Source organism: Phacochoerus africanus, chromosome 15 (assembly GCF_016906955.1).
Source record: "Phacochoerus africanus isolate WHEZ1 chromosome 15, ROS_Pafr_v1, whole genome shotgun sequence".
Classification (NCBI taxonomy): Eukaryota; Metazoa; Chordata; class Mammalia; order Artiodactyla; family Suidae; genus Phacochoerus; species Phacochoerus africanus.
In genome coordinates this window covers 100,465,408-100,480,177 of record NC_062558.1, presented here as the reverse complement: position 1 = coordinate 100,480,177, position 14,770 = coordinate 100,465,408, and the positions used below count along the sequence as shown (strand labels likewise).

Below are 14,770 nucleotides of genomic sequence, written 5' to 3'. Positions count from 1 at the left end.
AATATATCTTAACAAAGGTATGTTTAAAGAAGTGTGAGGACCTGAGATGATGATGAAAACTTATAATTCTGTATGAGAAGTAACTAGTGAAGTCCAGAATCCAGCTTCCAGTATCCCTCTGGACCTTGAAGGATGAAGGGTGGTAGGAATGATAAGTAAAGCAAGGAACACTTTTCTACCGGGATGAACAAAGGCAAGAAGGTGTGGAAGCACATGTTTAATAGTGACTTCTGGGAGTGGTTCATTTAGGATTAGAAAATAAGATGGGGAGGAAGCTGCAAAGGTTGACTGCTGAAGGTTTACATGAACTTTGTGTGCATCACATGAGATACTTGATTTTATTTTGTTATCAGGACATCAGGGAGTTCCCATCATGGCTCAGTGGAAACGAATCTGATTAGTATCCATGAGGAAAAGGTTCTATCCTTGGCCTCACTCAGTGGGTTAAGGATCTGGCATTGCCATGAGCTGTGGTATATAAGACGCAGCTTGGATCCAGTGTTGCTGTGGCTGTGGCATAGGCCAGCAGCTGTAGCTCTGATTCTTGACCCCTAGCCTGGGAACTTCGATAAACCACAGGTGTGCACTAAAAGAGTGCAAAAAAAAAAAAAAGACATCACAGTATTTTTAGAGAAAATTAGTTCACCTCAGTGGTTCTGAAGGTAAAGATTACATTGATACAATCTCTGCTTATAGTCTAATAGCAAACAAAGGTTTTTGATGTGCAGTAGAATAGAACATAGGACACAACAGTGTGGAAAATAGCCTTTACCAAAGTTGTAAGTTTAATATATTTATTGTGTGTGTTCAGAATAGGTTGTAACAGATTTTGTCATATTTGTCATAAATTTGTATACTGTTAATGTAGAAACTAGCATTTTGTAACCCCTTTTTTTATTCTGTTACAGTGAACACACACATACCTTATAGGGTAATTTTTTTTTTATTGCATAACTATGGTATCAGAGTATATGATTAACCTTACTTTAAAACTCCTTTCTAAGTTAAATGTTTAATTAACAGAAAGTATTTATTGGTGATCATATAACATACCAAATTAACCTTCACACGTAACACATTTGAAATACAAAAACGACAAAGTTTGGTTTTGTTTTTCAGGTCATTTGATATTCATTGTAACTGGCTTTTTTTTTTTTTCCCAGTGGTTATGACAAAAGGGATGAGTTCAGCCATAATAATTTTTAAAAGCATTTATATTTACTGTATATATGTACAGTATTCTATTAAAGCTTCTATTCTCTAGTGTAATAATATGAAGCATCACTGGGGGAAAAAGCATACAAGCATATAAACAAATACACTGTCAACACTAAATACAATTCACTAATATATATTATTGAACTTATATGTTGACTGGAAGAGTCAAGCAGGTATCATTGCCAACTCTTCCAGTTACTGGTAACAATTTTGTGATAGCAGAGAGTTTTCAGAAGTTTCCTAAATGAAGAAAAGGAGATTTGCAGAGCTATAGAGGAAAGACATTGGTTGTCATAGGAATTCATTTACTCACCCAAAATTCAAAGGCATGTTATTTTCCATATACTGTGCTAGGCATTGGGGGTTCAGAATAAGATACAGTTCAGTAAGGTGACCCCAAAGATTACTTTAGATTCTTGCATCTAGACCTCACTTTAGCCAAATTTTCCATTGACCTGTCAGAGTTTCTGTCATTTCTTCCATAGGTACTGTGAGATAGTTTATAAGGAAAGAAAGAAATTAATTAGAAATTAGGAAAATTAGTTGATCTTTTTTTTTTAATGCTAATGGGAAATTATTCTGATCTTAGGCTCTAAAACAAAGAGAAGCAATCCTGAAACTCATCTTGAAAAATGAAAATGTAAGTAGAATTACAATTTTTCCCCATCCAATCAATATAAAAAATTTTATGTTCACAAAATCATTTTAGACAGAAGTGCAAAAGGAACCTGAGAATTATGTAGCTTTGAACTTGTTATAAATAACTATAAAACTCTTGGCTGCTCATGTAACTCAATTATTATGTATATTTGAACTAATTGAAGGTAACCTGCTTTTTAAAAGAAAAACATGTGTTTTCATCTCTACAGATTAAAATCCTCTTTGCTATTTTTTAGACTGGCTCTGGTTATGCAGGATACGTTTGTTTTTGCAAAAGAGTATGGGGAGGTTTTTTTTTAATTTTATTGCAATATTTTTTGAAGTTGGAATTTAGAATTAAGAAAGTAATGATAAAGTATTCATTAGTTTGTGTTTAAGGTTTTTAAAAATAGGTAAAATAATCATATGTTTTAAGAATTAAAATAAATATATTAAATGGTTTACAGGGGAAAGTCTGTTTCCCCTATATTTCTTCTGTATCATTTCAGATGGCATTACTTCTGTACAAGCAAATTAGAATATACAGTTATCCTCCCCTTTCCTACATAAACCATATGCAATATTCTGTGCATTGCTTTTTTCACTTATCTTTGATATTACCATATGGTTTCCTCATTCTGTTTTCTCTTTTTTCTTTGCTTTCGCACTGCATAGGATTCCATTTTATGGATATACCATAATTTATTTAATCAATGCTACATTGAAGGACACTTTCAATTTCAGTCTTTCTCTGGTTATAAAAATGTTGCATCGAATAACCTTGTACATATGTCATATCATACTTTGTCCAGGAGTATTAGTAGGGTGAATTTCCCAAAAGAGCAATTGCTAGATCAAAGGGTATGATGTTTATAATTTTGGTAGCACTTGCCAAATTGTTCATGCCAGTTTACTCTTAGACCAGCAGCATTAGAGTGCCTCTTTCCCTATAGCCTTGCCAACAGAATGTTATGGAACTTTGTGCCCTCATGATAGGTAGCAGATGATACCTCATTGTACTTTTAATTTACATGTAGAGATGAAATGAGTTGAACATTGTATGTGTAAAAAAGCCTCTTAAAAATTTTTGTTTGTGTGTGTGTGTGTGAAATACCTGTTCAAATTCTTTGCCTATTTTTCTGTATTGCAGTATTTTCCATATAGATTTGTAGGAACTCTAATGTGTTAAGGAGATTTGCCCTTTGTTTATATGATTTGAAAATATTGTTTCCCACTTTGTTTATTGATTTGACTGCATGTTTTTATGTTTTATGGTTTTGGGTTTTTTTTTTTTAAGGGATTTATATAATGATTTTTTTTTTCATTATAGCTGATTTACACTGTTCTGTCGATTTTCTGCTGTTCAGCATGGTGACCCAGTTACACATACATGTATAGATTCTTTTTTCTCACATTATCATGCTCTATCATAAGTGACCAGACATAGTTCCCAGTATTACACAGCAGGATCTCATTACTTATCCATTCCAAAGTCAATAGTCTGCATCTGTTAACCCCAAGCTCCCAATCCATGCCACTCCCTCCCCCTCCCCCTTGGCAACCATGAGCCTGTTCCCCAAGTCCATGATTTTCCTTTCTGTGGAAAGGTTCATATGTGCCGTATATTAGATTCCAGATATAAGTGGTATCATACAGTGTTTGTCTTACTTTTCATGACTTACTTCACTTAGTATGAGAGTGTCTGTTTCCATCCACATTGCTGCAAATGGCATTATTTTGTTCTTTTTTATGTCTGAGTAGTATTCCTTTATGTATATACACTACATCTTCCTAATCCAGTCATCTGTTGATGGACATTTGTGTTGTTTCCATGTCTTGGCTATTGTGAATAGTGCTGCGATGAACATGCAGGTGCATGTGTCATTTTCAAGGAAAGTTTTGTCCAGATATATGCCCAAGAGTGGGATTGCTGGGTCATATGGTAGTTCTATGTATAGTTTTCTGAGGTACCTCCATCCTGTTTTCCCTAGTGGTTGTACCAGCTTACATTCCCACCAACAGTGCAGGAGGGTTCGCTTTGGTCCATACCCCCTCCAGCATTTATTATTTGTGGCCTTATTAATGATGGCCATTCTGACTGGTGTGAGGTGGTATCTTGTGGTAGTTTTGATTTGCATTTCTCTAATAATCAGTGCTCTTGGGCATTTTTTTCATGTGCTTGTTGGTCATCTGTATATCTTCTTTGAAGCAATGTCTATTCAGGTCTTTTGCCCATTTTTCCATTGGGTTGTTGGCTTTTTTGCTGTTGAGTTGTATAAATTGTATATTTTAGAGATTAAGCCCTTGTCAGTTGCATCATTTGAAATTATTTTCTCCCATTCTGTAAGTTGTCTTTTTGTTTTCCTTTTGGTTTCCTTTGCTGTGCAAAAGCTTGTCCATTTGATTAGGTCCCATTGGTTTATTTTTGCTTTTATTTCTGTTGCTTTGGGAGACTGACCTGAGAAAACATTTGTAAGGTTGATGTCTGAGAATGTTTTTTGCCTATGTTCTCTTCCAGGAATTTGATGGTGTCTTGTCTTACGTTTAAATCTTTAAGCCATTCTGAGTTTATTTTCATGGATGGTGTGTGGGTGTGTTCAGTTTCATTGATTTACATGCAGCTCTCCAGGTTTCCCAGCAAGACTTGCTGAAAAGACTTTTTCCCATTTTATATTCTTGCCTCCTTTGTCAAAGATTAATTGACCATAGGTGTCTGGGTTTCTTTCTGGGTTCTCTATTCTGTTCCATTGGTCTGTCTGTCTGTTTTGGTACCTATACCAACCACACTGTCTTGATTACTGTGGCTTTATAATGGTGCCTGAAATCTGGGAGAGTTATGCTTCCTGATTGGTTTTTGTTCCTCAGGATTGCTTTGGCAATTCTGGGTCTTTGGTGGTTCCACATAGATTTTTGGATTGTTTGTTTTAGTTCTACAAAAAATGTCATGGGTAATTTGATAGGGATTTCATTGAATCTGTAGATTGCTTTAGGTAGCGTGGCCATTTTTACAGTATTAATTTTTCCAACCCAGGAGCATGGAGTATCTTTTCATTTCTTTACATCTTCTTTAATTTCCTTGATTAATGTTTTACAGTTTTCAGCATATAAGTCTTTGACCTCCTTGGTCTAGTATATTCCCAGGTATTTGATTTTTTGGGGTGCGATTTTGAAAGTTATTGTATTTTTGTATTCCTTTTCTAATACTTCATTGTTAGTATATAGAAATGCGACTGATTTCTGAATGTTAATCTTATATCCTGCTACTTTGCTGAATTTGTTGATCAGTTCAAGTAGTTTTTTGGTTGAGTCCTTAGAGTTTTCTATATATAGTATTATATCTTATGCATACAATGACAGTTTTACCTCTTCTCTTCCTATTTGGATGCCTTTTATTTCTTTTGTTTGTCTGCTTGCTGTGGCTAAGACTCGCAGTACTATGTTGAATAACAGTGGTGAGAGTGGGCATCCTTGTCTTCGTCCAGATTTTAGTTTGAAAGCTTTCAGCTTTTCTCCGTTGAGTATTATATTTGCTGTGGGTTTGTCATAAATGGCTTTTATTGTGTTAAGGTATGTTCGCTCTGTACCCACTTTAGTAAGAGTTGTGATCGTGAATGGGTGTTGGACTTTGGCAAATGCTTTTTCTGCATCTATTGAGATGATCATGTGGTATTTGACTTTTCTTTTGTTAATGTGGTGTATAACGTTGATTGATTTGTGTATGTTAAACCGTCCTTGTGCACCTGGGATGAATCCCACCTGGTCATGGTGTATGATCTTTTTTATATGTTATTGGATTTGGTTGGCTAAAATTTTGTTGATAATTTTTGCGTCTATATTCATCAAAGATACTGGTCTATAGTTTTTGTTTTGTTTTGTTTTTGTCTTTTTGCCTTTTCTAGGGCCGCTCCTGTGGCATATGGAGGTTTCCAGGCTAGGGGTCGAATCGGAGCTGTAGCCGCCAGCCTATGCCAGAGCCACAGCAACACGGGATCTGAGCCGTGTCTGCGGCCTACACCACAGCTCACAGCAACGCCGGATTCTTAACCCACTGAGCAAGGCCAGGGATCGAACCCACAACCTCATGGTTCCTAGTTGGATTCGTTAACGACTGAGCCATGACGGGAACTCCAGATACTGGTCTATAATTTTCTTTTTTGGTGGTATCTTTTTCTGGTTTTGGAATTAGGGTGATGGGGGCATCATAGAATGTCTTTGGGAGTGTTCCTTCTTCTTCAACCTTTTGAAAAAGTTTAAGGAGGATCGAAATAAGTTCCTCTTTGTATGTTTGGTAGAATACGCCTGTGAAGCCAATCTGGTCCTGGACTTTCATTTGTAGGGAGTGGTTTTATGACATACTCAGTTTCATTTCTAGTGATCCGTTTGTTCACTTGATCTATTTCTTCTTGATTCATTTTTGACCGGCTGTAAGTCTCTAGAAAGTTGTCCATTTTCTCTAGGTTGTCAAAGTTGTTGGCATACAGTTGTTCATAATATTCTCCCATGGTTTTTCATATTTCTGTAGTACCCGTTGTGACGTCTCCTTTTTCATTTCTTATTTTGTTTATTTGGGTTTTTTCTCTCCTCTTCTTAGTCAGTCTGGACAGAGATTTGTCAAGTCAATTTTGTTTACCTTTTCATAGAACCAGCTCTTGTGTTCATTGATTTTTTTTTCTATTGTTTTTTGAATCTCTATTTTATTGATTTCCTCTCTGATCTTTATGATTTCCATCCTTCTGCTGACTTTAGGTTTTGTTTGTTCTTCTTTTTCTAATTCATTTAGGTGGTGGGTTAAGTTGTCGATTTGAGATTTTTATTCTTTTTTGGGGGAAAGTCTGTATTGCTATGAACTTCCCTCTGAGCACTGCTTTTGTGGCATCCCATAGCTTCTGAGTGGTTGTGTCTTCATTATCATTTGTCTCGAGGTATTTTTTAATTTCCTTCTTGATTTCCTCATTGACCCATTGGTTTTTTAGTAACATGTTGTCTAGTCTTCATGTGGTAAGTTTTTTCTCATTTCTTTTCCTCTACTTGATTTCTAGTTTCATGCCATTGTGGTCACAGAAGCTACTTGAAATAATTTTTATACCTTAAATTTGTTGAGGTTAGCTTTGTGCCCCAATATGTGATCAGTCCTTGAGAATGTTCCATATGCACTTGAGAAGAATATATTCTGATTTTTTTGGATGTAATGTCCTGAAAATATCTATTAAGTCTAACTTTTCTATTGTGTCATTTAGGATCTCTGTTGCCTTATATTCTCTCTAGAGGATCTGTCCATTGATGTGAGTGGGGTGTTAAGGTCTCCTACTATGATTGTATTCCCATCAATTTCTCCTTTTACGTCTGTTAGTATTTATTTTTTGGTATCTGAGTGCTTCTATATTAGGGGCATAGATATTAACGATTATAATATCCTATTCTTGAATGGATCCTTTAACCATTAAATAGTGTCCTTTGTATTTCCTTATGGCCTTCATTTTAAAGTCTATTTTGTCTGATATGAGTATTGCAACTCCTGCTTTCCTATCTTGTCCATTGGCATGAAATATCTTTTCCCCTAAGGTGAGTCTCTTGTAGACAGCAGATGGAAGGTTTTTGCTTTTTTTATCCAATCTGCCACTCTGTATCTTTTGACTAGAGCATTCAGTCCATTGACATTTAAGATGATTATTGAAAGATATGTATTTATTGTCATTTTAAACCTTGTTTTCCAGTTGTTTCTGTTTCTCTTCCTTTTTTTGGTTGGAAAATTTCCATTTATTTTATGCTTGAGTACTTTTCAGTTTTTATGAATGTTTGTTTGGTTTTGATTTGTGGTTGCCCAGTTTTGTAAGTATGTTAAATATCCCTTTCTGTATCTGCTTGCTTTAGCCTGATAGTCATATAGGCTCAGACACATCATTCAAATAAAAAAGAGAATCTATATTTTCCTTCCCCACATTGTATGATTTTGAAGTCTTTTTTTTTTTTTTTAACATCTTCATGTTTAGATCTGTATGCTGGCTTATTTGAGTGATTGCTTTCCAATTGTGGTTTCCTCCATTCTGTTTCTTCTTAGTTTTTTTGTTTTTTTTTTTAATTCAGAGAAGCCCTTTCAGTATATCTTTTAGAATGGATTTAGTATTGCTGTACTCTTAGCTGTTGTTTGTTAGAGAAATTCTTTATTTTTCCTTCTATTTTAGATGATATTCTTGCTGGATAGAGCATTCTAGGTTGCAGATTTTTTTCCTTTCAGCACTTTAATAAATCTGTCTTGCCACTCCCTCTGGCCTGTAGTGTGTCTGTAGAGAAATCAGCTGATAGCCTTATGGGGGTTCCCTTATAATTAACACTTTGCTTTACTTTTGCTGCCTTTAGAATCCTCTGTTTAACTTTTGCCATTTTTATTATAATATGTCTTGGTGTGGTCCTATTTGGGTTCAACTTGTTTGGGGCCCTCTGTGCTTCCTATATCTTGATATCAGTTTCCTTTAGATTTGGAAAGTTTTCAGCCATAATTTCTCCAAATATATTTTCAATCCCCCTATCTTTTTTCTTCTCCTTCTGGAATTCCTATTTTGCGTAGATTGGCCTGCTTTATATTATCCCATAGATCTCTTATGTTACTTTCATGTTTTTTCACTTGGTTTTCTGTCTGCTGTCCTGATTGGGTGATTTCCCTTATTCTGTCTTCCAAGTCACTAATTTGTTCCTCTGCATTATTCATTCTGCTCTTTAGTGCCTTTAGCTCAGTTTGCATCTCTGCAGATGAATTTTATAATTTTTCTAGGCCCCTCCTTATATTTTCTAGTTCCTTTCTAAAGGAATCTGCATTACTGTTCATATCCTCTCTTAATTTCTTGATATTCCGTCTTAATTCCTTCAGTATTTTCAGTATCTCCCTTTTGAACTTAATGTCTGTCAGCCTGCAAAGGTCTGTTTCATTGTTGTCTGCGTTGGGTGAATTCTTATGTTCCTTTAACTGGGATTTGTTTCTAAGCTTCTTCATCTTGCTTATGTTTTTCTCTGAGTTTAGGGAAACCAAACTGTAGTTTTGTAAGGCTACTTCTATGCAAGAGCACCTCTTTGTGTTTTTCCGGGGGGTACTATTTATTTTGGTGTGGGAGTTTGAATATTTGCTGTCTCTTTCTTTGGTGTGAGCAGGCTATTATCCCCAGGATGCTCAGTGTGTTTTCAGAGAGAAGGAGGCAATGGGTAGGGTCAGCAGTCAGTGCCTGGTGGCTGTCTCTCAATAGCAGCAAGGACCTGCAGGAAGGTGGCACAGGCTACTCCTAGTTGCAGGGCCCTGGGAAGTGGTAATGAGCTCTAGGCAGATCTTCAAGGTGACCACAGCATTTGGCAGTAGTAGCAGCAGGGTGCATGAGTTACCAGGAGAGTGAGCGCAACAACAGCTAGTGTTCGTTTGCAATGCCCTCCTCTGAGGTGATTGGAACCGCAGGTGGTACCTGTTCAGGGACCCCTAGTGAGTGCGGGCCATGACCACCTCTGGAGTCAGTGATAATTGCGGTGGTTTGCCCCTGCCACCTGTAGACCATGTATGAAGCACCCCATATCACTTAGCCCACATAGGAGGTGCTGTACAGGCTGCTCCTAGTTGCAGGATCCTGGGAAGTGACAGATCAGGCGTGTAGGTACTCCCTGGAGCATCCAGCAGTGGCAACAGCAGGGCCCGTGTGTTCCCAGAAGTGCAAGAGCACCAACAGGTGGTGTTCGGTCACAGTTCCCTCCTCTTTGGTGCCGTTGAGATGATTGGGGCTGCAGGTGATGCCTCTTCACAGACCCCTGTTGGTAGCAGGCCACTGCTACCTCTGGAGCCAGAGATGACTGTGGTGTTTTGCCCCTGCCTCCTGTAGACATGTAAGAAGCACCTCATCCTGCTTAGCCCCACAGGAGGTGCTGCACAAGCAGGTTCCTGGGAAGGGACAGTGATCAAGCATCTGGGCCCTGCCCAGGGCATTTGGCAGTGGCAGCAGCGGGGCGGCGGGGGGAGGGGGGTGCTCCCAGGGGAGTGAAAACAACAACAGGTGGTGTTCCATTGGAATGTCCTCCTTTGTGGTGCCCTCTGAGGTGGTTGGGGCTGCAGGTGATTTTTGTTCAGGTATCCCCAGTGGTGATGGGCCATGCCCACTTCTGGAGTCAGAGATAATTGTGGTGATTTGCCCTTGCCACATGCAGACCACGCAAGTACCCTGTCCCACTTAGTCTGCATAGGAGGTGCTGTACCAGCTGCTTCTAGTTGTAGAGTCTTGGGAAGGGACAGTGACCAAGTGTCTGGGCACTGCCCAGAGCGTTTGGCAGTGGCATCTGCAGGGTGGGTGTGTTCCCAGGGGAGTGAGAGCAGTGGCATTTGGTGCTTGATTGCAGTGCCCCCTCTTTCTTTTTTTTTTTTTTTTTTTTTTGCCAACCCCTGAAGTAACTGGGGCCACCCCACCCTCTGAGAGCCAGTGGGCGCATGCATACACATTTGGGCACAGGGGGTTTCCTATGGCCATCCACCCCTCCTTCTCTTGCCCTCCACAGCAATGGCACCTTGCCTCTCCTTTGAGCATGGACCTTCTCCCGGGTTCCCTCTACTGTGGCATTCCACTCCCCAGCCCATAGCACACTGTTCCCCCGCTGATGGTGCACTGCTCCATAGCCCCTTAGGCTGTCCCCACACAGCCAGCCCCAGTCCTCTCCCCAGGACCGACCTCTGGCACCTGTCTCAGTGCCCAGCCCCACCTGAGCATCTCGGGCTATGGTGTCTGGGCTGGTGGTTCACATGATCTTGTGTCTCTCACTCTGCTTTGCCCTCCTCAGTTCAGCTGCTGCACTTTTCTCAGCAACTTTGAGGTCCCTCCATCTTCGCTGATCTTTCCATCAATTAGGTGGCTTCCCAAGGTGTGGGTTCCTTTCTTCTTCACAGCTCCCTCTTAGGAATGCTGGTCCCATCCTGATTCCTTTTCTCTCGGTTTTTTGTTTTTTCTTTTGTTCTACCCAGTTATGTCAAGAGTTCCTTCCCCTTTTTGGAGGTTTAAGTTCTGCTAGCATTCAGTTGATGTTCTGTACGAGAAGTTTTACATGTAGGTATGTTTTTTTGATTTGTTTGTGGGAGAAGGTGAGCACCTCTTATTTTTCTGCTATCTTTCTCCGCCTCCCTGGGTGAGGGTTTTTTCTTTTTCTTTTTCTTTTTCTGGCCACACCTGCAGCCTATGGAAGTTCCCAGACCTGGGCTCGAATCTGGAGCTGCAGCTGAGGTCTGCGCCACAGTCAGGGCATCTCCAGATCCAAGCCACATCTTCGACCTACACTGCAGCTTGCAGCAATGCCAGATCCTTAACATACTGAGCAAGACCAGAGATTGTACCTATATCCTTGCAGAGACTACATCATGTCCTTATCCCATTGAGCCACAGTGGGAACTTCTGGCTTTTGCGTTTTGATCAAAATTAAAAATTCCTTTTCTACTCTCACGTTTGTAAAGGAATTTTTCATATTTTCCAACTCTTGCTGCTTGTTTTTCCAAAATTCTATAACCAAGTATATTTTAATGGTATTCCTCACTGTCATAAACTTTATACCTAAACTCGCTATTTGAAATTGTTATGCTGTCCACACTAAGAAACCAGATAGCTTCTGGTAGTGAGGGATACTTGTATTTCAGTTGTTTTCTTTTTCTTTGAATCACCATCATCCCATGGCTAATTCTGCTTCATCCATGCTCTATTTCCTCACCTCCCATGTTTTCCCCTATCAAATTCCTCTATGCAAATATCTGCAAATATTTGAGTTATAACTGTTATACTTAACTAATCAGTGTTATACTTAACTAAAAATGACAACAGTTCATTATTGTCATTAAACATCTGGTCTGTTCTGATTTCTAATTGTATCTTAAATATCTTTTTTTAACCATATATTTGTTTGACTCAGGATTCATATGAAGTTTTTAATTTGCACTTATTTAGTAGTTTTTAAATCTTCTATAGATTATATATTCTCCCTTCCTTTCCCTCTTCTCCTTTCAATTCGCTTGTTGAAAAAACAAGGTTAGGTTTGTCCAGATTTTTCTGTAGCCTGAATTTTGTATAATATACAAGGAGTAGTGACTCCTCCGAAATTGGCAGTTCGATCAAGAGACCAGATGAGATTTAGGTTCATGTTGGCAGAGGGGAGAGACAGGATTACTTCTTGGATAGAACAATATTCTTTCATCAGGAGATATCTGGATGTCCTTTGTAGTTTTATATCTTACATTTAAATCTTTGCTGTAGTTCATATTTAACCAGATATATAATGTGTGCTATGAGTTGAACTTTGCTTTTGTTTTTCCAAATGGATACCCGGTTGTTCCAACACTATGTTTTGAATAGTCCATCTTTTCCTCATTAGAGATGCCACCTTTGTCATACACAAAATTCTATGTATTGGCTTTGTTTCTGGACTTCGAATTCAGGTCATTGTTCTTTTTTTTTTTTTTCTGCATTAAAGTGCCAGCACCACACTATTTTAATTATTAAGACTTCGTAAGTTTTAATCGCAAGTAGGGCTAGACGCTTTTTGTTGTCCCCCAGACCACAGTTTCCTGGTTATTTTGCTCATTTTTCTTTATGAATTTTGGAATTAATTTGTCTTATTAAAAAAAAAGAAAACTAGTGCTTTTGGTGGATTATAAAGTAAGAAAATTAAAATCATTTTGATGTTGAGTCTTTCTTCCCAGAAATATTTATCTTTCTGGTTGTTAAAGTCTTGTGTCTTTCAATGGTGTTTTGTTCATTTAGTTATTTAAAATACATCAAAATAACATACATGCTATTGGTGAAGTTTAAAAGTTCTAACATATTACAGAAATTAGATCACTGTTTACTAAGCATTTTAAGGATCATAAATCACTTTAATAGATTAAAAAATTGTTTAGTCTTTCCTTTTAAAACTGTGTGTGTGTGTGTATAGTTTCAGGGAAATTCCTAAAACCCTTTATGTATTCTGAGTAAGGAATCCCCTCCTAGGTGGGTGAGAAATCAACAAATTACATTTTGCCTTTTAACTAAATGTTTGACAACTGCTTTCAGAAAGACATGTTATAGTTGTAGTATTGTTTGGATAAAACAGGCTTCATTGGTTAACAAGGATAGACATTGATGAATAGAGAAGAGAACAAAGGGGATTAAATGATTTCACAAGTTCTTTTGAATTAGAATGACTGTGATGTGGCTAGAAATCTAACAGGCATTAGAGGGTAGTTGTGAACAATTTTGCAGAGACCTCAAGTTAACTAATACAATTACTTAATGTAAAAACTTAGTGATGTATGGCTGGAAGTTAACATTTTTGAACCCCATATATTTGGTCTGGTGTAAATATAGGTGATGTAGGTGATTACTATATAGATGGTAAATGTAAATGATGAGCTGTAAGCTCTTTGTCTGAGATAGCCGTACTTTACACAGACTTAAATTTTAACATTTAAACTTAAGACACTACTACTCTTTATGCCTATTTAAAATTTGGTTTTAGTATTCTGCTTTTTTTAACAGTAGTATCTTTAGAAATTCTTTTAGAATTACATTTGTCACGAGTATAGTGAATTTTTAGCATCTGTTTCCTATTCAAGAAAATACAAAGAAAGGATTAATCTCCTGTTATTTTTGTGAAGCAAAATATGAGTGCTGTCGGTTTAATTGCTGACATGGGAATATCTAATTTCCTAGTAGCTGGAGGCATGTTGTTACTGAAATAAAATAAAAATTAATATTTTAAAAGATGCTTCAAATCAGTAGCACAGACATTTATTTAATGAGTTGTTGTCATGCTTATTCATACATTCCTGCACAGAATTAGAGTTTTTGATGCAAATAGATGACTAGACTTTTATATTTTGAGTTTCTTTCTTTGAAGAAAAGAATGAAACTTCCGAAATGATACTGTTTTCCAGTCTTTCACAGTTCTTTATTGATGGATTCTTAACACAATTTATTTAAAGAAGGTAGTATGCTGGTTTGGGCTTAAAGTTTTAAGTATAAAAATAATTAAAACTAGGAGTTCCCATCGTGGCGCAGTGGTTAACAAATCCGACTGAGAACCATGAGGTTGCGGGTTCGATCCCTGGCCTCGCCCAGTGGGTGAAGGATCTGGCGTTGCCGTGAGCCGTGGTGTAGGTTGCAGACGCGGCTCGGATCCTGCATTGCTGTGGCTGTGGTGTAGGCCGGCAGCTACAGCTCTGATTCGACCCCTCGCCTGGGAACCTCCATATGCTGTGGGAGCAGCCCTAGAAAAGACAAAAAAATAATAATAATAATTAGAACTAATAACATTTATACCTAGTCAAGTATCATGTCTGACACTATAGTAAGGATAGTTTTTCCCCCCCTATAATTTATGTATTATCTTTAGCAGTGGAAATAGTTAACAATCATGGGTTTAGGAGACAAACCAGAGGATCCCACATTTCCTGCTGTGTGAATTTAGCCAAATATTGTTTGCATCTCTGTACCTCATTTTCTCACTTAGAAATTGGAGATAATGTCAACAATCTCATAGAATCAGTTTGAGAATTTAAATTAAATGATACACATAAAACGCTTTGATTTCCATGCAGTATACAGTCAATGGGGGATGTAATGAATAACTGTACACAGATAAGTGCTATTATTTCATGCTATTTTAGGAGTTCATTAATTTATTCCTGTTTTGATCCCAGTACTCAAAACCTTTTTTAAACTTGGGAATTGCCTTCATACTTGCCTATGGAAAATAATTCTCATTACTTCATTGTTTATCTACAGCCATTATCTTAAAATGAAAAAGCTACTTTTAGAGTGCTTGCTGTGTGCCAAGAATTGTGGTGAGATACACATTGCTTTATTTAACCCTCAGTTCATTTAAGCAGTACATATTAGTACTGTTTTATACTCAAGGAAACTGAAATCCAAAG

The 14,770-nt window shown here is 37.7% G+C and overlaps 1 protein-coding gene across 3 annotated transcripts in view; it reads left to right on the top strand.

Annotated features, from left to right (window-relative positions):
• Positions 1–14,770, top strand: part of ATAD1 (ATPase family AAA domain containing 1) — a 66,525-nt gene that overhangs the window by 44,298 nt on the left and 7,457 nt on the right. For all 3 annotated transcript variants that reach the window (XM_047762405.1, XM_047762406.1, XM_047762403.1), the window contains exon 8: positions 1,808–1,858. In XM_047762405.1, the coding sequence (XP_047618361.1) occupies positions 1,808–1,858 (51 nt within the window). The remainder of the gene's footprint in view (positions 1–1,807; positions 1,859–14,770) is intronic.